Source organism: Marmota flaviventris, chromosome 2 (genome assembly GCF_047511675.1).
Source record: "Marmota flaviventris isolate mMarFla1 chromosome 2, mMarFla1.hap1, whole genome shotgun sequence".
Taxonomy (NCBI): Eukaryota; Metazoa; Chordata; class Mammalia; order Rodentia; family Sciuridae; genus Marmota; species Marmota flaviventris.
This window is the reverse complement of record NC_092499.1, coordinates 14,840,549-14,867,422: the sequence shown is the minus strand read 5'-3', so window position 1 is coordinate 14,867,422 and position 26,874 is coordinate 14,840,549. Positions and strand designations below refer to the sequence as shown.

At 49.8% G+C, this 26,874-nt stretch overlaps 1 protein-coding gene across 1 annotated transcript in view; it reads left to right on the top strand.

Annotated features, from left to right (window-relative positions):
* The window catches only part of Kcnk13 (potassium two pore domain channel subfamily K member 13), a 91,870-nt gene extending 66,176 nt beyond the window's left edge, over positions 1–25,694 (top strand). The window contains exon 2 of the mRNA XM_027931674.2: positions 23,967–25,694. Coding sequence (XP_027787475.2) covers positions 23,967–24,853 — 887 coding nt within the window. The 3' untranslated portion in view covers positions 24,854–25,694. The remainder of the gene's footprint in view (positions 1–23,966) is intronic.
* Positions 25,695–26,874: the final 1,180 nt, after the last annotated feature.

Genomic DNA, 26,874 nt, shown 5'->3' with positions numbered 1-26,874 from the left:
TCCGGATGCTGAGCATTTTTTCATATTCTTCTTGGTCATTTGTGCATCCTCTTTTGAGAAATAGCTATTCAGGTCATTTGCCTATTTTTAAATTAAATTTTTTCTTTTTCTTTTTTTGCTTTCGAGTTGTTCCAGTTTGATATATATTACAGAAATTAATTCCTTGCCAGAGGTAGTTTATAAATATTTTCTCTCATTCTGTAGGTCGTCTTTTCACTCTGTCAAGTGCTCCCTGTGCTGTATAGAAGTTTTTGGGTTTGATGTAATCCCATTTGTCAACTTTTCCTTTTTTTTGTCTGTGTTTTGGGGTCATACACCCACAAAATCTTGCTCAGGCCAATGTCTTAAAAGTGTTTTGTTGTCTTTTCTGCTGACAGTTCCATAGTTTCGGTTCTTACATTTAAGTCTTTGATTCATTCTGAGTTAACATTTGCACGTGGCTAGAGGGGCCTAGTGTCTTCTGCGTGTGGATACCCAGTTTTCCCAGCGTGGTTTATTGGAGAGACTTTCCTCTCTCTAGTCTATGTTCTTGCTGACTTTGTTGAAAATCGGTTGGCTCCAACTATGTGCATCTATTTCTGGATTCTCAGTGCTATTCTACTGACAGGGCACCTCTCAGTGTCTAAGGATTGCTGGGGTAACATCCCATGACCTCTGAGGGCTGCCTCCTGGGTCTGGACAGGGATGTGCGCCTACTGCTCTGAGCCTTGCTGGCCCTAGCCGCTCAGGGCAGGCTTCTCAGCTGCTTCCCAGGACCCTGGGTGAGTCGGGAGGGTCCCCTGGCTGCCTCCTGGTACCTCAGGGACCCAAGCTTCTGAGAAAGGGTGCCCAGCTGCTTCCGGGGTCATGGGTAGGTGGGTGGGCCTGATCGCGAGGGAGTTCTACAGGGCTGCCGGCTGCTTTCTGAGGTCAAGACTTCCATGACTGAGGTGCTCAGGGCAGACTTCCAGGTGCTTCCCAGGACAAGGCCACCTGGTTGGTCGGAGGCTGGGTTGACAGAATTGCTTCCCAGCTGCTTCACAGACCCCAAAATGGCCCATGCATCAGGGGCCTGGATAGAGGAGGGTACAAAGTGGCTGGGCTCTCTCCAGGACAGTGCTGCATGAAGTACCCAAGTTCTCCAGCCCAGACCCAGGGAGGCTCAGGGCCTGTGAGGGCGGGGGGCTTCTCCAGGAGCAAGTGGTTCAGGTGTCCCGCGTCCTGCATGGGCACTGCTGGGGACCTCCCGCCTAGTCTTTTCCCAACAAGAAGCATCCCTCTTGGTTCAGGGTTGATCTCCAGAGATGGGACAGCAGGTGCTGTGTGCTCAGTTCCCTTCTCATAAGGACATTGTATCTTTGCGCTCAGCAGCATCTCTGCCTCGGTCCCCTGCGCTCCAGGGCTCTGCCGCAAACACGCTGGTGAAATAGCTGTCGTTTTCTTCTTTGTTGTAGCGAGGACCACACCAGGCTCCGCTGGACAGCCCTCCTGCTCTATTTTCTATTCAGGAAGCATCCGTGCAGGTCCTTTGCTGTATTCTGGACCAGTTGTGTTTTTCTTACCAGTTTATATGCACTTAATAAGTGAAAGATGATAACACTTTAATTGTGGCAGAGAACTTGGGTTTCTTACATTGTCATTTGCCTGCTTTTAAAGTATAAGAGATTTAAAACTTGATATGTAGTTAGAGCTGTTATACTATTTTCCTCTGAGATTTCTTCTATTGTAGCTTTAAAAGGTCTTCCTTGCACCTGTCGGTGAATATTTGTGTTTCGTTATCTCTAGTATTTTTATAGCTCGATACTTTTGCATTTAATGTACCTGTGATTGAATTAATTATATGCTGTGAGGTTAAGTTATACTTTGATGCTTTTTAAAAAGATCTGATCTTGGGGCTGGGGTTGTGGCTCAGCGGTAGAGCACTCGCTTGGCACGTGCAAGGCCCTGGGTTCCATCCTCAGCACCTCATAAAAATAAATAAATAAAATAAAGGCATTGTGTCCAACTACAAATAAAAAATAATTATATAGATACATTCTATATTTACATATATAATATCTAATCTCCCCAGCTCGCTGACTGAATGAGCTTTCCCTTCTCCCCCCCCGGTTGTGCTGTGATCTTTACCACTCCTCAGTCGCGGACTTCCAGGGGTCTCTTCTGGCGCCCCCATTCTCTGTTCTGGATGCGCCTGTCCATTTTGTCTTAGTTCCACACTATTAATCCCATAAGATCTTTCCATCAGGGCCCTTTCTAGGGCACCCTTTGCGTGACAGGTGGCAGCCTAAGTCATGAGGCTGTCATGAGTGAGATCTTCTCCCTGTCTCCTAGAACCGTGAAGTTCTCTGTCCAGGAGGGAGATAACCTGGAAACGACCCTCTCCTTGGACAATGAATGCGGCTGTAACCAGGAGGGGAGAATTAACTGTCGGGAGAAGTTGAATGAAGGCGTCCTGGAGAAAGTGGCCTTTGAACTGGGTCTTAAATGGCAAGGAGAGGGACATGGTGAACATGAGCAGCATTTCAGAGGTGCAGAGTGACTTGTGACATGGAGACAGCAGAAGCTCTGCTGCCTGGCGGGAAGGGCAGGAAGTGATGGGGAGCCTGAGCTGGCCGGATTCGGGGATGCAGCAACAGGAGCTAGCAGGGGTTTTGTGAAAGGCAGTGCTCCACACACCACGCGTCATGTTTGCTGCGGTGATCATGATGGGTCACCTTTCAAGATCCTGGAGAGACCCAAATGGGATAGGTAGCAATGCACTGTCCTTGCCCTGATGCAGGAGGTGACATTTTGCATTTAATTACAAATGTTCTGTGAAAGTGCTACACTGTGATGCTTTCCGCTGTGTCTCCCAGGAGGTGAATGGGGTGGTCCAGGCGGACACCATGGGACCTGAAGGAGGCCTTGACTAAAACCCACAGGGCCATGGCGCAGAGAGGAGCTCCCAGGCATTGGTTAGAAAGGATCTGGAGTCAAGGGGATGGGAAGGAATGGAAGATGATGGAGCTCTCTGACTTCAACCCACACGTGCCTGTACAACTCTCTGCGCCAGGCTCTGTGCTTGGCCTGGAGACGAACAGGGATTGAGTAACCCCAGCCTTCTAACTGCTGAGACTCCAGGAGGCCAGACGGACAAATTAACAGGGGACACAATACAGAGCTGCAGCTACCAAGAGAAGCAAACCTGCCTGTTATGGTTGGGGTCTGGGGTGTCCCCATTAAGCTCCTGTGAGACAATGCCACAATGTTCAGACCGAAATGATGAGGTTATGAGAGCTGTAACCTGACCAGTGGATTAATCCACCTAATCGACTTGAAATTTGGAAGAACTAGTGAACTGGACGGTAACTGTAGGCAGGAAGGGTGTGGCTGGAGGAGGTGGGTCACCGGGGAAATGACTTTGAGGTTTCTATTTTGTCCCCAGCACGCTGATATCCGTCTGTTCGTCTCTCTCTCTCTCTCTCTCTCTCTCTCTCTCTCTCTCTGTGTCTTTCTGTCTCTCCCTCTCTCCCACCCCCTCTCTCTTTCTCTCTGCCAACATGAGCTAAATAGCCTTCCTTTACTGTGTCCTTCCACCATGATGTCCTGTGTCACCTCAGCCCCAGAGCAGAGGGCTGAACTGCTGAAACAGTGAACCAAAGTTTTTTGATGTTGTTGTTGTTGTTAGGTATTTTTGTCCCAGCAATGACAAGCACACACAGTGCCACTCACATGGGCAGACTCAGGAGCTCACAGGATGAGCCCACAGCCCAGGGCAGATATCCTGGAATCGTGACGTCTGGACCAAGACTTGAGATGCATGATAGAAATTGTGCATCCCAGGGGGAGGAGTACGTAAGTCAAAGAGTGTCTCAGGCTAAGGCCAAGAAGGTGGCGAGAACATGGCCCATCACAGGCTGGGCTAAAGAAGGCGAGGGGCAGTCTTAGTCTGTTTTGTGCCACCATAACAGAGTACCAGAGACTGGGTAATTTATAAACAAAAGACATTTATTTCTCACAATTCTAGAGGCTGGGAAGTCCAAGGTTGAGGCCATCTGCAGAGGGCCTCTCTGCTGTGTTACCTCATGGCAGAAGGCAGAAGGGCAAGGGAAAGCAAGAGATTGAACTAGCAGCCTGGATCCTTCTAATGAATGGCATCAATCCATTCAGGAGGGAAGAGCCCTCAGGTTCACCCCTCAAAGGTCCCAAGCCTCAGTACCATTGCACTGAGGATCAAGTTTCCAACATATGAACTCTGGAGTTCCCACTCAAACAATTTCAAGGGCACAGCAAGTGTTATGGTTTGGATGTGAGATGTCCCCAAAAGGCTGCTGTGTGAGATAATGAAAGAAGGTTTAGGAGGCAAATGATTGGATTATGACAGCCTTAACCCAATTAGTGAATTAATCCCCTGATAGGGATTAACTGAGTGCTAACAGGGGGCAGGTGGGGTGTGGCTGGAGGAGGTGAGTCCTAGGGGCCTGCCTTTGGGGTATATATTTGTATCTAGCAGGCGGAGTCTCGCTCTCTCTGCTTCCTGATCATCATGTGAGCGGCTTCCCTCCACCGCACTCTTCCTCCATGGTGTTCTGCCTCACAGGAGCCCTGGGGAATGGAGCCAGCTGTCTACGGACTGAGACTTCTCAAACTGTGAGCCCAGAATAAATTTTTCCTCGTCTACGATTGTTCTTGTCAGGTCTTTCAGTCACAGCAGGAAAAAAAGAAAAGAAAGAAAGAAAAAAAAAAAACCTGATTAAAACAGCAAGAGATTAGAGAGGCAGAGAGGAGCCAGGTCGTGTGGAAGAGTTTGGCTTTGTCCTGAGGACACTGGGGAACCACTTCAGGGCTTGAAACTGGAATGGGCCAGGACCAACACTGCATGTCAGAAAGCTCCCTGAGGTTCTAGCCACAGCAAGGAAAATAGATACGAGCACAGCAAGACCCGTGGTACCTAAATAAGATAGAGGACGGCCTGCACCAGACGTGACCGGGATGGGCAGGAGGGACGTCCCAGAGCTGGGATCACTGGGACATGAAGATGGCCAGACGGGGATGTGAGGGGGGGTTGGAGCAGCCAGGCCACCCCGGGGCTCTGTCTTGTTAATATGACCCCCTTCACCCAAACGCAAGGGGCAGGCTCCAGATTGGAGCAGCCTGAGTTGGAGGAGTCTGTGGGACACGGACACGGAGGAGTGTGGAAGGCAGTTACATGCGCGGGTTTGGAGCTCTCTGGGGAAATCTGGGTTGAGATACAACCTTGGTAACATGGGGATAAAGAATGAATGAAAAGCCATGTGAGTGAGTCGGCTCGGTCGGAGAGTTCTGGACACGGAGGAAGACAGAACGCCCGCAGCCTTGTCTTTGACCATGGCATTGAAGGGGATCACAGAAGAGGAGACCGTGGGAGAACAGGACCCACCAGAGGCCAGGGGGAACCGGAGGGGTGTGGCACCGTGGAAACCAAGACTACAGAGGGTCTCAAGTTCCAGTGGTCATCTGTGTCCAAGGCTGCAGAGAGGCCAAGGACGATGAGGTCTCTCATGGGCCACCGGCTCTCCCGACAAGATGCTCTGGGGACCTCGTGAGAACAGTTTCCTGGAGAGGTGGGAAACTAGCAGCACACTCCAGAGGTTCTAGAGCGGTGGACTGGAGTGACATTAAGTGCAGATGGCTGCTTTGCTCAGCACTCTGAAGACACTTGGCAGGAAAGCAGAAGAGACAGAGCAGAGAATGGAGGAGACTGAAAGTGTTCAAATGCTAGTGGGATGGCTCTGGAGGAGATGTGAAGATTTAGGAGGAGGAGGAGATAATTGATGAAGCAGGTGTCTCAGGAGATGAGGGGGGATGGGCACAGGTGGAGGAATGCCTCATCCACGGTGGAGAAGAGGACGGAAGGTGTGGGACAGGGAAGGCGTAGGCTCCTTGTTTGCTCTGGGAGCTGGCAGAAGATGGATTCATGCACAGAGCAGCAGCCATCCAGGAAGAGAAGGCAGAAAAGGGCCATGGGGTGGGTAAGGTGGAGGGCTGATGAAGGGACGTTGGGAGGAGGGGAATGACCCAGGGAGGCATGTCAACCTAGCGTTGTTGCAGGACACACAGAATAGTGCCAACTGGAGGTTGCCCACCAGACCTGGCCATTCCAAAAGCAATGGAGGCAGACGCCAAATTGAACTGAATCAAGGAACCATTGGAAAGGGGTCTGGAGCCCCCGTGTGCAGACTACCGAGCTCATCTACGTAACTGGTTGCTTCTAGTTGAAGCTGTTCAAAAGCCACTTATTGTCCTAAATCATTGTATTATTGTCCTTGGAACCATGGCTAAGGCTATTTAATTTAATTATCTGACTCTTCCCTCGTGCGGTATGGCATGGGGACACACGGAGTATATTGGAAGAGTTGAAATTGTCAGGCTCGGCACTGTACATACTTATAAAAATAACACTTATCAAGGGCTGGGGCTGGGGCTCAGTGGTAGAGCGCTTGCCTAGCATGTGTGAGGCACTGGGTTCGATCCCCAGCACCACATAAATAAAATAAATAAATGTACTAAAAAATACAATAACATTATTTTTTTTTTAAATAACATGTATCAAGCCCCTACTGAGTTTCAAGCATTAAGGTAGACGTGGGGAGTAGATCGGTAAACAAGATAGACAAAACCCCTGTCCTCCTGGAACTAGCAATCTAGCCGGGAGAGATAATAAATAAATAAATACTCCAAACGTAGTATATGACTGGTGACATGAACTATGGAAAATAATCATAGGCAGGGAAGAGGGACAGGAGTTCTGGGGAATATGTTACAGTTTTCAGTAGGATAACTGGGGCCTGGCTGAGAAGGGGGTGGTTAAGCCAGTATCTGAAGAGGTGGAGGGGTGAGCCTTGGGCTCCCCAGGAGGAGGCAGAGGAAACAAGAGGCGCAGGGCCAGGGAGGGAGCAGAAGAGCAGGAAGCCATCGTGGCTGCCGAGGAGGGAGTGAACGGTGGACAGGGTCAGACAGATTAGAGGTGGAGCTGGGGAGGACGTTGGGTCAGCTTTGTGGACTCTCCTAAGGACCTTGGCCTTCATGGCAGGTGTATGGGGGTCCTGGAGGGTTTGGGGCTGGGGAGTGGGTGTTCCAGTTCTTTTCAGAAGGGCCAGAAGAGCAGCAGGGAGACTCGTCAGGAGGCCATCACGCTACTACAAGGATCCGAGGAGGACAGAATATCTTGGGCCAGGGTGGTGGCTGGTGGACAGCAATGATCAGGCTCTGCATTTATTTTGGAAGGTAGAACAAACAGAATTTCTTGAAGGACTGAATCTGAGGTTTCAGAGAAAGAGAGAATTCCAAGGTGACTACAGAGGACCTGAACAACTGGAAGGAGAAATTTACTATTGTTGAAATAGAGCCAGTTGGAGGTCAGATCAGGGACTCCATTTGGGACCTGTTCATTTGGAGCATCATTATTGCATATTCGAGCGGGAAAGTAAGACGGGCAGCGGGGGGGGGGGGGGGGGTTCAAGTCAGGAGTGCAAGAGGAAGAGTCACACGAGAGGCAAACGCTGAAAGTTATCAGCTCACAGGTGGCATTTAAAATTGTGACATTGGATAAAATCGTCAAGGGAATGAAGAGAGTGGAGAAGAGGCCCAGGGCGGAGGGCTGAGGCACCCCCATTCTTGAAAGGCAGAGAGGAAGGCGAGCCCACAAAGGACTCAGGAGGCCAAGCCAGGGCATTGGGAGGAAAACCAGTGGAGACTAGGGTCTGGAAACCGAGGGGAAGAAGTGACGGAGCCGGGAGGAGGGCCAAGGACGGAGGGGCCTTGCCCAGTGTTGCAGGAACACCTGTTCCGTGTGAGTACTGAAGCCACCCAGAGTTGTCACAGGAGTAGGTGACAACTGTGTGAGCTGGGACCAAACTATTCCAAGGGACGGGGGAGGCACGTGGGTGTGTCCAAAATGCTTACTATTAGGTGTCAGTTTAACTGAATTCGGGATTGCTCAGAGAACTCGTTAAAATATATAAAGATCTATATTCCTGGCTCTGTCTGGGCGCTTCTGGAGGAGCCTGGTGTGTGGCCAGTGGACTGACTAGGGAAGAGCTGCCCCCACCATGGTGGGTGCCGTCCAGCAGGTTGGAAGCCCAGATGGAACCATCAGTGGAGAAAAGGCAAGTGCGTCTCTTTCTCCTGGGGCTGGCTTATCCTCCACTCTCCCGTCCTGGACATTAGAAGTCCAGCCTGCCTGGTCCTGGGACTCCAGGACATACAGCAGCCCCCAGATTCTCAGCTCTTCTGCCTCAGACTGAGTTAAACCCTCTGCGTCCTGGGGTTTGAGGCCTTGGGACTTGGCCTGAGTCTCATTGCCAGCTCCCCAGTGTCTACAGCTGGCAGAAAGCCTGTCGTGGGACTCGCAGCCTCCATAATTAAGTGAGCTGATTCCCCTAGTAAGTCCCCCTCACTTCGTTCACAGTCAGTCCTGCACATCACCCCCACCCCATGTGGAGAGAGCAGGAGGGCCTCCATATCTGCATCTAGGATTCCATAACCGGGGGCCAAAATATTCCAAAGGAAAAAATTGTATCTCCACTGAACACGTACAGAGTGCTTTCTTGTCATTATTCCCTAAACAATGCAGCATAGCAACTATTTATATGGCATTTACATGTAAATGTACATTTGATGTACTTTGCTAATTGCATATTATGTTGGGTATTATAAGTAATCTAGGATGGTTTAAAGCAGATGGGAGGAGCTTGTGGGTGATATGCAAATAATGGGCCATCTGAGCATCCTTAGATTCTGGTAAGGTCCCAGAACAAGTCCCCCACGGAATCCCAGGGATGACTGTGCGCTTTGTGTGTGTGCATACATGTTTGTGTCCTATTGGTTTGTGTTTCTGGAACCCTGACCAATTCAGGGTCTGAAGCAAGGAGAAGGAGAAGCAGAGGGAACATCATATACTACATTTCACTTAATCTGACCAACAGTCCTGTGGGGTGTTGTTATCATCCCACTTAACAGATGAAGAGACTGAGGCCCGGGAGAGGTCAAATACCATGTCCAAGGTCACTCTCCACAGGTGGCAGAGGTGGGATGCTCCGTCCTACCACCTCCCGTGCAGGACACTCCTGCCCACTTTCTCTTTCCCTTTTTCTACACAGGATCCTTCTAGCCCTGACCACTGTATCTCAAGGGCATCTTTCCAACTGGACATGTTGACTCTGGGCCAATAGGTGATTTTTTATGTTGCATAAACGTGTATGTTTTGATTCTGGAAAAATCAGAGTTTATTTTATGTACAACTTAATGTAAAAATTCACTTACTGGGGGCTGGGATTGTAGCTATGTGGTAGAGAACTTGCCTGGCTTGTGTGAGGCACTGGGTTTGATTCTCAGCACCACAGATAAATAAAATAAAGGTCCATTGACAACTGAAAAAAAATATTTTTAAAAAATGCACTTACTGGGAATGGGGTTGTGGCTCAGCAGTAGAGCACTCACCTTGAACATGCAAGGCCCTGGGTTAGATCCTCAGCACCACATAAAAGTAAATAAATAAAATAAAGGTATTAAAGATTTTTTTAAAAAAGAACTTCTAAGTTTCATATTCCTATAAAAAATGTACTTACTGGAATTCAAGCAGTGAAACATCTCATATAATCAGGTACTTCCTTCACTGCTATTTCAAAATAATCTGTGCTCATTCTGGTGATTCCAATGTACCTCAAGAATCTGAAATAGCATCTGGATCATTGAAGATAATTTTAAACATAATCTGTCAGAATTCGTGAGATGAGCACATTTTGATGTTCTTGGCTAACTGCACATCAATACCTATTACCTATTGTGATTCTCGGTCAACCACAAAATTAATTGAACCCAAACTTGCACACCCGTGCTGGCCCTTTCCAGTCCATGACATTTTTCCTGTCCTGGTGGTCAGGCCCAGCAGGACCGAGACAAAATATTGGTATTTATTTCTGCAGAGAATCACATGATGACCGTCACAGTTCCCCTAACCTGGGAAATCCTGCTGAGAACTGAGCTGAACTCAGGTCAAAAAGGAGGAGATCCCAGCCGGAGCAGACCACCAGGGGCCCAGAGTGACCGTCAACTTAAGCACCAAGGCTGGACTGGAAGGGGCCCCTCTGAGCTGGAAAGACTTGGCCCTGGGGGTCATGGTAGACTGAGGGGTGTTCCCCCACTAACATGCCTGTCAGGGTCTATTGGGAAAGCAGGAGAGCAGAGGCCGTGTTTATCATCTGCCCTTGATAGAGAAAAGTGGGTCGAGTCGGTTCCCAAAAGGAAGTGCCATGATTTGACCCAGGCCTTGACCTGTGAATGTGGCCAGCAGTGGTCTAGGCCCCTGACCAGAGAAGCAGGGTCTAACACAAAGATGGCGCAGTCCGTTTTCAGATAGTTTAGTCTTTTACGTGTCTGTTGTTCTTGACTCCCAACAACCAGAGAAAATAAGACCATGGAGAGAGAGAGGCTTAGTACCCTGAGATACTCAGGCTGTTGCTGAGGGATTTGGAGCCACCAGGAGCAAAGAGGGTGGGCCCACCTCTCTGCTGGGCCAGAGCACCAGGGCCGGTTCCTGGAGCCAGTGCCAGTGCTGGAGGCAGGAGTGGGCAGATGCTGGGTGTTGGGGGAGGTGACTTTCCTCCCTGCCTGCCCACCTGCCTGTCTCCTTTCTTTCCAAGAGTCAACAGTCACCAGAGAGTGGAGCAGGAGCCCAGGTGAGGCCCCCCCCCCCCATTGTTCTGCTGGGGAGATGAGCACCAGCCTGACAAGCAGGGTATGGGCAGGCAGGGGCCAGCCGTGGTGGACACGGGGCTGCTCTGCTGGCTGTGGCGTCCCGAGGCCCTGGTGGAGGAGCGCGCACTTGGGGAACTCCAGAGTCCACACCCAGCACAGCCTCGGCCCTTCTGCTCCAATAGGAAATCAGAAGTGGGGCCCGGGACTCAGTGGCCATCCCGCCCTCTCTGCAGGGCCTGCTGTTCCCAGGGCCATGAGCATAGCTAGTCAAGGGGACAATTCTATTTCTGTAATGTGCTCTATTGGTGATAACTGTCTCCTGACAAGTGCAGACAGAAATGCCGTTCTAGATGTGGGAAGCAGGGTGTGCCTGGATGAGAAGTCTTCCCCAGGTCACAGTGGCAGACCCAGTTCACAGAACACGTTACTTAGCAAGCCTTGCGCTTGGCCACTGAGAGCAGCTGCGGTTAACAGAGCGAACTCCCGTGCTGGGGTGGAGCTCAGGGGTGCAGCCCTTGCCCAGCCACCTCTGGGTTCTGTCTCGGGCACTGCAAAATAAAAAGGGGGGGCAGGGCTAACTCCTAAAGCACTGAGGTCCCTCTTAGCCTTCCCCTACTCTGAGTCTTTAATCTTCGAAGAGCCCTTGGGGATGCTGCTTGTATCATCCTGTCTTATACATGAAGAGATGCAAGTACGCGGAGAGGGTAAGGAATTTTTTTTAGGTTAGAATTGGGATCTCAAACTGCTTGGGTTCAAATCCCCCCATATCCCTTGTGCTATCGGGGTAATCATGGGTAAGTGATGGGGCTGAGATATAAACCCAGATAGTCGGACTCCAGACTCAGTGCTCTTAACTCTGTGTGTGTGTGTGTGTGTGTGTGTGTGTGTGTAGGTGTAGGGGATCACAGAACAAGCCTTTGCTTTTAAGGAGCCCAAAGCCTAATGGAGAATACAATACAAAGATGCCCTGACCAGGAGCCACACGGTGGTCTTCAGGCTACCGCTAAATAAGAACACCCAACTGAGAAAGAACACCCGCTTCTGCAGGTCGAAGGCTTCCTTCTATCTCACCTTCCCCCACCCCTCCCCTTTGCCTTTCTTTGCAAAGAAACTCATCCAAAAGACTTAAAAGCACAAAGAGAACATCGATTTTTCATGAGCAGTTGCATTTCAGCATTTCAGGTATCAAATGTGAGCTGAACTCGTGGTCTAGGCCGGGGCGAGAACTCGTGAATCACTGTCATCGTGAGTTGGGGCCTGGGGAGACAGGAGCATTTCACCTGAAGGACGAGTGGAATGTTTTGATTTGTTTTTGTTTTACTTGGGGGAGGGGCAGATACGGATATTTTTTTCCTAATTAGAAATTTAACAGCATCCTCCCGCGGGGTGCTGTCATAGCTGTTGCAAAAGGTATAAAATATTCTTTATATTCTCAAAAGAATCAAAAGGAGAGACTCACACAGATATTTGTGCACCCTGCCCATAGCAACAATACTCACAATAGCCAAAAGGAGAAAAGAGCCCCAGGCGTCCATGGCTGGGTGAGTGGGCGAGCAAGACGTGGGGTACGGACATCAGAACGTTCTCCAGCCTAAGGCAGGAAGTTCTGATGCGGGCCGTGACGAGGTTGAGCTTTGACAACATTATGCCAGGTGAGAGCGGCCTTCCCCAAAAGGACAAATGTCATATGATTCAATTGCAAAGGCCAATTCAGGGGGACATAAAGTAGAATAAGGGGGCAGGTAAATACTGTTCAATGGGCACAGAGGCTCTGTCTGATGATGAAAACGTTTTGAGATTAGTGGTGACAGTGGCAGAACATTGAGAATATTGTGCCATACACTTAAAAAATGGTTAAAATGCCAAATTTTATGTTATGCATATTTTGCCATAATAAAAAATCCATAAGAAGGAAACAAACAACTGAAATATAGACAGAGTAGGAGGCAAGAGGCCAGCCCCGCCATCTACCATAGCCGTGGAACAGGGATCGTATGCCAAGATGTGTGCCCACTTCATACGAAGAGATGACAAAACCCTACTAAGGCTCATTTTTAAAAGATTTCTATAAACGGAGAGAGATACACTGTGTTCCTGGTGGAAAAACTCAATTTGGTAAGGATGTCATTTCTCCACAAATGAATCTCTAAATATAAGGCAACCCCAGTCAAAATCCAAGTCTCTTTTCTGGATCTTCACCAAAGGACTCTAAAGCTCATCAGGAGAATCGAGCAGGAAATAAGCAAGGACAGTTTTGAAAAGAAAATGGGAAAGAAGGGAGGGAGGGGAGTGGGGTGGGGGGAGGAGGAGGGAAGAGTCTTGGTCGACATGAAGAGGAAAGAACTCTGTTTCACTCACCGGCCTCAGCCTACACAACGGCTGACAGATCAGTGGAAGGAAATGTAAAATTCAGATACAAATAAAGGTAAGAATTTTGACTTCCGTAAAAAGGGACATTTCAAGAGACTGGAGAAAGAACGGACTATTTAAAAAATGGTGCTGAGGAAACAAAACTGTATAGAACTCAGTACATACACACGCACAGGTGCCCAGCGATCCAGGAAAATATGAAAAAGTCCATGGATTGTGCCACAGGTCGATATCCTGGATACAATTTTAGACTAAAGTTTTGCAAACTGATGTCACTGGGGGAAAGTGGGTAAAGTATCTCAGTATCACTTCTTACAGCTGCACATCAATCTGCAACTTCCTCAGTCGAAAATTCCCTTGAAAATGGTGCTAAGGAAAATGAATGATTTTTAAAACGCCAGATCACTGCAATTTAAGACTCTGTATTACATTGTTTCAAAATATTAGAACCATAAGGGAACACTGGTACACTCTCTGGACAGGACTTTCTGTCACCCCCAAAGCCAAAAGCTACAATGGAAGAAACTGATATGTTTGTGTGAAAACCAAACTTCTGCATAGCAATAAAGCCTTTATGTCCAAACAAAAGGCGAGCACAAATTGAGAAAAACTGTTTTCTAAAATATTTGCAAAAGACAGAGCTAACTTCCTTGAAAACATGTGAAGAAACTTACAAATCAACAAGAAAAGTGATGAACTTTTAACTCGGGGTAGGGCCTGTAGTAGGTGCTCAATAAATGTTGAATGAAAGAAAAAGTGGAAGCAAAGAATTCAGGTGACCTGTCAAGAAGGAACATTCCAGGGCTAGGATGTGGCTCAAGCGGTAGCGCGCTTGCCTGGCATGCGTGCGGCCTGGGTTCGATCCTCAGCACCACATACAAAGATGTTGTGTCCACCGATAACTAAAAAATAAATATTAAAAATAAAAAAAGGAACATTCCAGAGGCAGGTGGGAGAGAAAAGTAGAGGTATAAGACAAGTTGAAGGGGGAAAAAAAGCAAATTGGGTCAGCTTTAATTGTACAGCCTATTTTGCCAGTAAAACTAGATGAATTGGAGTGTCATTGGAGAAAATCCCTTTAAATCCCAACTCCAGAAAGCCTCCTAGATGGGAGGACGATTTCCACCCTGGTCCTCGATGCCCTTTGTTTGCAGCTGCATCTGTCCTTGCTCTTCCTGTTCCCCAGAGGATAACAGGGACTTTGTCCCTTCTCACCAGTGGGTAACAATGGTGGGTAACAATGACTTTGTGCTTTCCTCGCCACGGGTTTTGCCACCAAATCTGGCCCCACCGAGCATCACCTGTGACGGGGGCATCAGGTGGAGGTTGGCACCTCGGGCCTCGTTATTATTGTTTGCATCTGCAGTTCGTCTCGTCCCGCTGCATATTTTCTATTTTTCAAAGGAACTTATTAGAGACCTTTTGTGTCCACAGCCTCAAGTTCACAGAAGTGTATGAGCTCATTGTTTGTTCCCCGGCGGAAAAATGAACCCTAATGAATCACCCGTTTCTTCCCCTTGATCAGCTAAACAAGGCGTGGTGTTACAATCTCTTTGAACATTTCTTCTGGCAGTTAGATTATTGCACCAACCCCGCTTGTGCCACAAATATCTCCATATTTTTTTTTAAATGGGTTCCTTACTGGCTTTAGGCATAGGAAAGCTATAACTGCTTTCTGGAACTAATAATGACAAAATTAAATATTTTTAAGAGAAGGCCCCAAAGGACCCCCTCCAAGAATGTAATTATGTCCGTGGATTACAGAACCGTGAGTCCTTTTCAGGCCAGGCCGGAAGATGTCTCTGAAAGGAAGGTTTGAGTCGTGTGCTGCTAAAAAGACTCCAAGGAGGGGGAGGAGGGAGGCGAGGAGATAAGGCAAGAAGGCAGAATGGGGAAGGTAAACTTAATTTTCTGTCAAGAACTTTGGTTCCCTAGAGCTACCTCCACAGCAAACATGGGGGTGTTTGCCACCTGTTTCTGGAAAATTCTAGAGAATACAGAGCACTCAGTGGTTCAATAGGAACCTAGGAAAGTTCATGAGTTTACAGGGGAGAGGTTCAGACCGTGGAGGAACACAGGTCTGATGCTGTAAATAATGTTTATTACAAGTCTTACTGATGTGGCCGTTCCATATCCCTGGGCCTCAGTTCATTTTGGGGGTGGAGGGGGGACTAGCAATTGAACCCAAGAGGAACATAACCACTGAGACACATCCCCAGCCCTTTTTAAATTTTTTTTATTATTATTATTTTAAGACAGACTCTCACTAAGTTGTTTAGGAGCCTCACCAAGTTGATGGCCGCGATCCTCCTGCCTCAGCCTCCCAAGCCCCAGGGATTACAGGCGTGCGCCACCGCGCCCAGCCATACTTCATTCTTCTTACAACATCACACACGTGGGTGAGAGTCACCAATATTCTGTCAGCCTTTGCTGGTGTCAGGAAGCACCAGGGCCCCTCAAGGGGACCAAAGAAGCTGCTGTGGGGAGAGAAAGGATGCTCAGGGGGGCAGCGTGAGGACTGGCCCAGGTGAAGCCCAAGGGCTCAGGGTCCTCTTGTGGTACACTGACTGCCCTCTGCAGAGCCCTGTGAGCTGTCCTCAGCAGCAGGATCAGAGAGCAGGCAGGTTCACATAGGCCTCGTGCAGAAGCGCATCAAAACAAAGGTGTTTTCTGTACAATTCCTCAAAACGTCTTAAAGCCAGACTGTTTCACTCTTAATCTTGGGAGAGGCAGTTTGGCTCAGGAGAGAACGTAATTCTATCCGCTGGCTTTTAAGGGATAGTCCCACAACTTCAAACTTAAGAGGCCCTGAAATCAGAACACCTCCTTGAGATGAGTCAGTCACAGGATCCCCCCTCTTCAATGAGGGTAAAGTCAGAAATAGTAACAGCATTTACAGCCTCTGGCACTCATCCCAGCCATCATGCGGGCACCCCAAACGTCTGCATACAGGGAGAGGGCTTAAGAGGTCATAGAGCGCAGCATGAACACCCCGGGACTCAGGTCTCTCAGGGAAAGGAAAATTTTAAAATTCTGCCTCGGGAGCCCATACATTCTGATTCCCGTTGGGGCCAATTTTTGTGACTCTCAATATAGCAATTGCTGCGACCGATAGTGATGCAAATGACTATCATGTCCCAGTTGTTGATTCTTATAGCGAGAATAGCAGTGATTTATTTTTTTCACTTGGAAACAAAATCAGGTGTGTAGAGGTCTCCCCTCGCTCAGAAGGGACGTGGAAAAATAGATGAATTTTAAGATTCTACAATCTTCTGTCAAATATGCTTTACAGTTAATAAATGAGAGAGAGTCGTCACCCTGCGAGTATCAAATGCCCAAGACACCCTTAACTCGAGGAAGAACTGGAAACTCCAACGTCCGTGGTGGTGACTGCTGTGGAACAGGGGACACCTCGTCCCTCTGGCTCACTTGGTCCCTTGCAAAGTGCTTAGAATCAGCCCGCGGTGTCTTTTCTTCTTATTATTATTATTGTTATTGTTGAGAAAGTTACACATAGAAATATTCTTGGGGCTGAGGACGTAGCTCAGAGGCAGAGCACTTGGCTGGCCTGTGTGAAGCCCCGTGCCACAAAAACAGAAAGAGAAATCCTTCAGGTCAGGTGCAGACCTACCTGCCTGGCCTGCGACAAGGGCTGCTGCAGGTGAGTGCCCCCAGAATCCTGGGGTGATGGAGTGAACATGCCAGCACCCCAATCACAGACCACTGCAGTCAAAGACCCTGAACTCACCAGAGCACCTACCCTTGTGTTACCAAAGGGACAACCATAGTAGTTTGGGCCATGGTCCCCTTGGGTTATTAATGGTCCAGACTTAGACTCAGGCCCCCAATTAGCTGGCTATGTGACTCCGAGCAGGTGACGTGACCTCTGTGCATGTGACCCCACATGACCTCCTCCTCAAGTGTGACGGGGAGGAGGGTTCCTGCCTCACGGGGTCCCATGCAGGGCTCCTGGCTGGCATAAGCGCTCAGTCGTATGGACTGCCATGGCAGTCACTCGCCCTCCCCTGGATGCTGACCTGCCTCCTGGGAGCTGGGATGAGCATCAGACAGCTCAGGTGCCCAGAGAGATCGAACACTCGAGCAACCCTCGAGAACCACAGAACAAAGGAGGAAATTCCTAAATCAATCCATTTTCATTGTTTTCCTCTGCACGAGGTAATGTAGAAATGAGAGCAATTATCAGCTTTCTGAGAGCAGAAAGTTGAATGAAGTATTAATTGCCAGTCCTCTTCTGGTCTGTTGGATCATTCAGCAATCCTGCCTCGAATGGAAAACTCTAGGTTCCGGAGTAATCATTGTAACCTGTGGAGAGGACTGGACTCAGCCCCAAACACAGGTCCTGGCTCAGGACCCAGCGGGGAAGGCCCAAGATTCTGCATTGAAACAGGTGGCTTTGATACCAGGGTTCTGGTGCATGCTTGAGAAATGTCACCCAGAACATGGGACCCAGAGCTGCTCATTCACCACAACGGAGCACAGAGTCATTGCATGCTCAGCAAATGCCATTTGGAAAGTCATTTTAGAGCCAGGGACCACCTCAGTCCTTGGTCACACTCCCCACCATGATGCCATCTATCATGATGTGATGTAGTCAGGGGACCCTGATCAAAGTTAGCGCCGTGCTGGTCAGACTCTCTGTCTCCAAAACTGTGCACTAAATAATCCTCTTGTCTTTATAAAACACCCAGCCTTGGATGTTTTGTCATAATAACAGAAAATAGCTGAGAAGTACTACTTTCTTCTATTCATTTCCTTTGTTATAAGTAAAGTAGAAAATCCTTGAATACTTTGGAAAGCATTTCAATCCAAAGGAAGAAATGAGTAGCTGCCATCATGTCTGCCGTGAGGTTCTATAGTTAACCCAGAACTTCTGAAGATGACTCATTTTAATTTAATGGGTCATCTGGAATACTTCCTGCATTCCCATATTAATATACCAAAGAAGTAAGGAGTTCTGTTTGCTTCACGAGCTTTAGCGGGACTCTTGGAGACCCTCATTTAGAATCCTCCCCAAGAGGAGGATTCTAAATCCTCCTGGGTCTTATTATCTTCCACACACCAACCCTTTCTCCCCACAGCACTCCAGCCCTAACTGGCACGTGCTTCTCTTAATGGGGTCTGCAGCCCTTGCCTCAAAATCACTATGGGTACTAGCTTAAATACCCTCTCCACCTCTTGAGTCAAATCTCTGAGGGTGAGACCGAAATCCCAGTTTACAGATTCCTGAGAAAGTGTTCAGGTACACCATAGTTCACACCTCTGTCCTGTGTGATCTCCACAGTTCACACCTCTGTCCTGTATTGATCTCCACAGTTGACACCCCCATCCCTCATGGTCTCCACAGCTCACACCCGTCCTCTATGGTCTACACAGTTCACACCCCCGTCCTGCATGGTCTCCACAGTTCACACCTCTGTCCTGCATGGTCTCCACAGTTCACACCCCCGTCCTGCATGGTCTCCACAGTTCACACCTCTGTCCTGCATGGTCTCCACAGCTCACACTCCCATCCCATGTGATCTCCACAGCTCACACCCCCGTCCTGCATGGTCTCCACAGCTCACACCCCCATCCCGTGTGGTCTCCACAGTTCACACCCCCATCCTGCATGGTCTCCACAGTTCACACCCCCATCCTGCATGGTCTCCACAGCTCACACCCCCATCCTGCGTGGTCTCCTCAGCTCACACCCCTGTCCCGTGTGATCACTATTTCCTTTGATCTTGTCACCCCTCGTTGATTTTTATGCTACAAGTAGAGGTGTGACCTCCCCTCCTCCCTGGAGCTTGACAGCAGTTCTCCATCTTTCATGTCATCTGCAAGTGACTCAGGGAAGGCGTTGGCCTGGTTTTACCTTGTGCAGGTTTCATTCTTGTGTGTCCTTTTCTGGCTCGGGTTCCCTGGAGGGCAGCACCGACTCTCCCCACGCCATGCACAGTGTCTAAAACCTAGAAACACCGAGACCCTGACACCTTCAACTGCCCCAGCAACACTCCCCCCACCCCGCACCCCACACCCCGGCACTCCCAACACGGAAGGTGACGATTTCCCAGAGGAAGTCAGTTCCAACTGCAAACACTTGACCTTTGCGTATTAAACCTTTAATCGGCCTTTAGGAGGCTCACAGAACTTTAGCTGCAGACCGCATTGTGTGTCCAGAGCCCTCGGGACTGGAGAAGGTGTTCAGTGGAGAGAAGCAGAGTCAGAGGGTGTCCTCGGGATGGCTCGGCTGGTGGGGACCTCCTCATGAAGTATTTGTCGGATGAAGGAATAACCGATGGCTATCAGAGCAGTTGAAATGTTTTGGGCAGCCGTGAACAGAAAGTCCTAGAAAGAGGTGGCGGAAACATGAAGGGGCCACGTCATGCCCTGGAACGTGGCGTGTGGAGATGGGCCACTGCAGGGAAGGTGCACTTTGAGGCTTTGGGATGTGACTGTGGACCATTTCCACGACTGCTTCCCCGAGTCACTCCCTGTCTCTGATGTCACAGTTGCAGAAGGTTTTTATCATTAAAAGTCAATACGTGGCAGGTGTCCACATGCAGAACCAGTCATGTGTCTGATTAGGGGGGATGGGTTCCTAAGAACAAAAAACCAGAAAAGGATGTAGATAGTTCTAAGTACGTTCTGCCAAATCGCTCGCAGACAGTGTGGGCCTCTTTCTGTGTCCCCAAGAAGCATTTGAGAGTTGACGATACACACGGGGCACGTTCATAACACACAGGTGTTCTCCTCCCACCCCCCAGTTGTCCCTAGAAAAAAAATCTGAGCCAAGTCTACAGGATGCATTTACCCAACGAATCAATTGCATAAACATGGGAAGGGAGACAGAGAGACAGCAGAGACACACTCAGTGTGACCTTGTTAGGATCCTGATCCGTCCCAGTGATCTGTAAAGAGAAATTTTAGCAGGGGCTGGGCATTATTGGACGTGAAGGATTTCACATTGGTTTTATTAGTGGTGATGTTGGGAAACAAGGTCCCAGGAAGTCACAGATGCATCTTTATTAATGGACGGAGTGGCATGCTGTTTGGGATTCATTTTAAAATACCATAGCAAATAAAGGAGTGGGCTGGGATAGGGGAGCTGGGTGTCCCCCAAATTCCTAAGTGCTGGAGGCCTGGCATTATTGGGAGTGGTGGAGACTTTAGCAGATGAGGCCCAGAGGGAGGAAGTTAGCTCACTGGGGGATTCCCCCTAAGAGGGTTATAGGACCTTGGCCCCTTACTCTTTCCCTTTGCTTCCTGGCCACCATGAATTGAGCAGCTTCTCCCACCAAGCACTCTCATCATGACAGGCACCCCAAAAACAGACCAACTGTCCATGGTCTGAAACCATGAGCCAAAATAAACCTTTCCTCCTTATAAATTATTTTTCTCAGGCATTTTGTTACAGTGATAGAAAGCTGACTAACACAATTGGCAATAGGTTGATAATTGCCAAACCTGAGAAATGAAGGCACATTTAACTATTCTCTCTAACTTTGTATGTTTGGAAAATATCATAATACAAAGCTTTTAAACTTTTCACCTTGATTGACTTTGGAAAAAGACTGTCTAGTAAACAGCATATACATCTAAGGCTAGAAGACTGCAGGCCTGTTCTTCTCTTCATGGTCTCAGTGAGGGGTTCCACGGAGGTTGACTGCCACCTTGGCAGTGCCTGGTAGCTTCCTTCCTAGCCCCAAGGACAAGGGGGGGAGCCTGGATTGATCGTAGAAGCTGCCCTGGGGGTTGTGGTCACATGAACACAGGTCTGAAGTAGGTTAAGGGAACTTCAGGGCCTCCAGACAAAACCCATGCATCCCTGGGCCTCAATAGGCTCAGCTGCTCCCAGACTCAGTGACTCAGGCTTGAAGGGAATAGAGTTCATTTGTGCCGAAGCTGCCCTGGGGACCCTGGGGGACGAGGCCCTTGACCCTCTGTGGCTCATTGTGTAGAGTTCATTTGTGCCAGCTCCGTCCGATGCTGGGCTCTCTGATGACCTTGTTCAGGTCACCTTAGGGTGAGGCTGATTTGGTCGACCAGGACTTCTGTGACAAAAGACCATCGACTGGGGGCTTAGCGCTCTAGAGGCAGGGAGGCCTGCGATCAAGGTGCCACCTCCCTAGAGAAGCACCCTGCTGAGTCCTCCCTGGGTGGCAGGAGAAGAGAGCTCCAGGGCCTCTTTAACGAGGGCACTGGTCGTGTTCACGAAGGTCCCACCTGTGTCCTAACCACCTCCTTCTAATTCATCACGTGGGGGGAGGAGCCTAGCACATGAATTCGGGGAGACACAAACATTCAGACGACAGCAGAGGCCCAAACAAGTGGCGCAGGGCCTGCCTCACGCTCAACAGGAGCTCAGTAAAGATGGCTGTCACCTGTGGCTGGGAGCTAAGTCACAACAACTCCCCTGACTCTGCTTCCCAAGGCCAGAGAGACTGAGTCCTCCCTCAGACAGGAGCGGGGTGCACGAGTAAGTCCCCGTGATCCTAAGGTGCCCCTGCGCCCCACTTACTGCTCCTAAATCTTTCCTGTTTCCATTCACTTTATCCAGCCTCTGGATTTATTAAAATGGCCTGGATGAGGGTTTCCCCTTTTTTGTCCTGATCTGCTGTTCTCGGGGACTAGAGCAGCAGCCCTCTCTGGTCTTCCAGCTTTGCAGCAAGGGGCTCCTGTCTTCTTTTGTTTCTCCATCTTCCAAGTTGGGGGAATATTTGCAAGATTTTCTGGCTCCAAGTTCCTCAGAAAATCAGGAACTAATTACTGGACGCCATGTTGACCCCTCAGTGTTCTTTTGAATTGGGTGGAAAGAGACAGGGCTCTCAGCTCAGCCATGAGACTCAGCTCTCCATGACTTCACTGCAACTTGAGCCTGGGGATGAGAATCAAAGATTCTAACAAGAGAAAAAGGCAGCAAACCCAATAGACATCTCTCTTTTTTGTTGGGGGGGGGGATTACCAGGGATTAAACTCAGAGGCACTTGACTCCTGAGCCACATCCCCAGCCCTATTTTGTGTTTTATTTAAAGACAGGGTCTCACTGAGTCGCTTAGCGCCTCGCCATTGCTGAGGCTGGCTTTGAACTCGCAATCCTCCTGTCTCAGCCTCCCGAGCCGCTGGGACATCTTTACATAATAAGGACACCTAGCAAGTAAGAGCCTATGCTGGCAAGAGTTGCTGAAGGGCCTTTGATTTTGAAAACAACATTTTCCAAAGAAGAGATGATGGTCTGATTTTTTTCCCTACCATTAAGGGTCCTAACTGACCCTCAGTGGGTTGTTCCCTGGCCCTCGGTCCTTCCTTATCAGACTGCCCCGTCCATTCCACATCACCCCATCCAGCTGAGAAGCTGAGCTCAGCACGTCATTCTATTCTCTTGGTCACATGCTGTTCATTTCATAGCCAAATGCAGCTCCTCAGATGCTGAGAAGAGACAATTGAATTCAGCTAGAAACAAAACAGCAAAACTGTGCACATATCTGGGCGTTGGACTCGACCTTGGAGACTAAGAGGTCACGTCCCAGAAGCCCACACGTTTCAAAGATCCACTCTGGCCACTCCCCAGGACGCACCGCAGGCGGCCACAGTGGAGCTGTAGTGACAAGGAAACAGATTGTAGGGGGCGGTTATCAGGAAAGAGGACAGAGGGTGAGTCCTTGGGGTCCCAACATGGGCTCAAGGACACTGAACTTGAAAGTGAAGTAAAAACAAATGGAAAGAAGGAGGCTTCACTCCACTGAGAACCTGAGCCCCGGATCATGCTCACTACTCAGCTTTTATGGTGCTTTTACTCAGGGTGGCTCTGATGCCAGTCCTCCCCACAAAGCAGCCTTCTCTGTGTTGAATTTCGTCGCTGGTGGGAAGGAGCCCATGTCCCTCCAGTAAGGTGGGCTGGCCCTCGCTGCCACGAGTGGAAGGGCTGCGTGTCACCGCCCTCTCTCTGATTCTGTTGTTCCTAACGATGCTCATTGTCCCACTCGATGCCTGTTCTTAGCCGCACACCTGTGTGCCCAGGTAGCAAAGTCAAGAAGGTGGAACTAGCATGGCAAGAGGCAAAGGCGAGAGGGAGATTGTGTATTTCATCTAACTATAACACCCGGTGCCTCTCTCAGCACCCCAAGAACATAAGGTGTGAGTCAAAGGGCTTTGTTTAAAAGATGGGAAAATCCTGAGCAAATTTCTCATTTCTGCCTTTGCTGGTGCCTGGTGTTTCTCTGTGGGAACCATCTCCTGCGCTCACACGTGCCCTCTCCTGTCTGCCTAACTGCCTGTGTAATCTTTCCAGAACCCCAAGCCGGAGATGGGACGTCCTCATAGCAGCTCCCACAGAGCCCTGTAGTCCTTCAGCACAAGACCCACCACACAGTGTATGCTCACTGAAGCGCAGGGGCCAGATCTGTCTGGCCCACAGTTCCATCTCCAGCTCTGCAAGTGTTTGTAGAATAAATGACTTCTGACGAGTCTCCATAAGCCTTTTCTGTGTGTGAACATTTGCTTATCTCTAGGGACAAGGCCTGATGGGTGTGGATGTTCAGGTTCCTACTGTACAAGGCCATCTAACGAAGTGGGGGAGAGGGGGCTGAAGTCCAGCCCACAGTGTCATCACCAAGCCATTTCTTGCTGGCTGTATCCACCCTGAGCGAGAGGTGCCTTTTTCTGCTGGCACAGTTGCCCCGCCTGGATGTGCAGCAGCCCAGCTCTGTGCTCGGAACCAAGCTCAGCCTCTTCCAAAGGAGGCCAGCACTCTCCTGCTGGTTCCTAGAAAGGCTAGGAGGCTGCGGTTTGCTCAGAGGGTTCCTTTGGGTCCTCTGCCAGCCAGCCACGCCAAGACCCTGACCCCATTCTCAGACAAGACCCCTCTCACCCTTCTCTCCTCTGATTTTTGTGTCCTTCAGGGTTTGGGATGACCACTCCAGCGACCGTAGGAGGAAAGATCTTTCTGATCTTCTACGGCCTCATCGGCTGCGCCAGCACCATCTTGTTCTTCAACCTCTTCCTGGAGCGGCTGATCACGGTCATCGCCTACATCATGCGGTCGTGCCACCAGCGGCAGCTGCGCAGGCGCGGGGCGCTGCCCGCGGGCAGCCTCAAGGCGGCGGGCCGGGGCGCGGACAGCCTGGCCGGCTGGAAGCCCTCGGTGTACTACGTGATGCTCATCCTGTGCTCGGCCTCGGTGCTCGTGTCCTGCGGGGCGTCGGCCGTGTACGCGCCCATGGAGGGCTGGAGCTACTTCGACTCGCTCTACTTCTGCTTCGTGGCCTTCAGCACCATCGGCTTCGGGGACCTGGTCAGCAGCCAGGGCGCCCAGTACGAGAGCCAGGGCCTCTACCGCCTGGCCAACTTCGTCTTCATCCTCACGGGCGTGTGCTGCATCTACTCGCTCTTCAACGTCATCTCCATCCTCATCAAGCAGACGGTGAACTGGATCCTCAGGAAGGTGGACGGCCGCTGCGTCCAGCCGTGCCACCGCAGACTGGCGCGGTCGCGCAGGAACGCGGTCACGCCGGGCAACGTCCGCCACCCGCCGGGCGACATCTCCACCGAGACGGACGGCGGCGTGGCAGACAGCGACACGGACGGGCGGCGGCTCTCGGGGGAGATGATCTCCATGAAGGACTCCAGCAAGGTGTCGCTGGCCATCCTGCAGAAGCAGCTGTCCGAGATGGCCAACGGCGGCCCGCACCAGGCCGGCACGCCGTCCCAGGAGGACGAGTTCTCGGGCGGGGTGGGCGCCTTCGCCATCATGAACAACAGGTTGGCAGAGACCAGCGGGGACAGGTAGAGGACGGGGCGCTGCCGGGCGCGAGGCCTGGCGGGGACTGGAGCAGGAGACGCTGGCCCTCCACGGCCACCCCGGGCCCCTTCCCATCCGGTCCCCCAGGCCCACCTTTGGAAATCTGACCTTGGCCCCAACAAGAACCACCGTCCAGGGCTGGGGGGACTGGAAGTCCCATGCCTGACTCCTTACCTTTACCCATCCTGTTTAAATCCAATCTTTTCTAAATGAATCACAGAAGCAACAGAAGACACTGTATTGTCACTTATCTTTCTCCCAAGTTTTAACTGCCCAAGGGAAATAGGTTGACTATGAGCCTGATTCTCCCTGCAACCCCCCCCCCTCCACTGTTTCATTTAGAAATGAAAACCTGCAAGACTCTAGTTCTTTCCCTAGAACACTGAAAGGAGACATTCTCTGCCTCACCTAGCCCCTTCAAGAAAAGGGAAAGGAATGTTCCAGAACGTTCCAGGGCTATGGTGGTTTGGTTTGGTTTTTTGTTTTGGAGGGATTGGGGGCGGGGCATCCTTCCAAGCAGATTTATCAATGGTTCCATGAATAGGGAGAATAACTAGTCTACTCTTTCTGCACGCTTCTTAGGGTTTTTTGTTTTTCCATTTTGTTTTCCTTTTCTGTTTAAGACTAGAATGTTTGGCTAAGGTGTCTTGGAGACCTCAGTGTGATAAGAAAACTGAATTTGGTTTCAGGTGTTTAAACTGCCTCAAGATGGAGGGGGACAGGAGAGAAAGTCACTTTTGTAACTGAAGAACACACTTTAACCTTTTCTCTTTGAATGGTCACTTAGATCATTTCATTTTTACCAGGGCTTGGGGCCCACTGCAGAGATGATGACTGACTATTTATTAGAACTGAAAATTTAATAAATTCTCATTTTATTAACTAAGATTCCATGGGTCCTCATTGTGAACAGCAGAGGGGACGTGCTTAATTAAATAGACATTTGTTGCACTCAGGGGAAAAAGGGAACAGGAAATTGGCCTTAGGGATATGGTCATCTTCTTAGAGAGTCTTGGCTGGAGAAACATTCAAGGCCCAATAATGAAATTTGGCTTTTCTTGTCTAATTCGTTGCAGTTCGGCCTTCTGAGACTGTAGCAGGTCTAGTTGTATTATCCTTCCATGCAGTTAAAACATCCATACTAGGGCCTGGGTCTGTGGCTCAGCGGTAGAGTGCTTGCCTAGCATGTGTGAAGACACTGGGTTCAATTCTCAGCACCACATACAAATAAATGAATAAAATAAAGGTTCATCAGCATCTAAAAAAAATAATTTAAAAAAACAATCCATACTAGGAACGAGACTTTTAACCTTCCTAGATGCAGCAGAGAACACTTCAGGAGATGCCAGTTGATAGCTGTTGCTTTTACAAGATAAGAGCGGGTACCCGCTGTGCTTTGAGAAGTGATCTGGAGAGATGGGCTGGTAAGGGATACCAGGCTGGAAATCAAAGCCTGGTGAAACGGGAAGGTTGAGCAGAGCACTAGTGAGCTTGGAGGACCCTTGGCAGCCATCTCCTCCAACCTGCTTGTTTTCAACCCAAGGAAACAGGGGCATAAGGGACTGCTCCCTGTCTGTGGTCTTAGGGTGGTGGTGTGCAGGTGGGGAAGGAATCCAGGCCACCTAGGTTCTTGGCCACTCCACACAGCCCCATCCTCCCTCCCACTCCCTCTGTAGGCTGAGTTGCTTTTTCTACCAGTTTGCAAAACCAGCTATTTTCTTTACAATAGCAGAAGTCTGGTAAGTGGCAACATTGACTTTGAACTTGGGGTTATGTGGCTACAGAGCAGAGATTTTAAATCATCACTTGCTTAAAGGGGAACTTCCCAGAGGCGCTGCAGCTGCAGAACCCTCATCAGGAATCTCTGAGCACAGACCAAGCTGTGCCTGGGCTCTGCACTGACAGCAGCTGGGGCCTGACCCATAGGGGTTTCTAGGTCTCCGTGTTCCTGGTCCAGGGATGGCATGAAGCATCTCAGTGTGAGTCACCAGTGATCTTGGCCCTGTGCC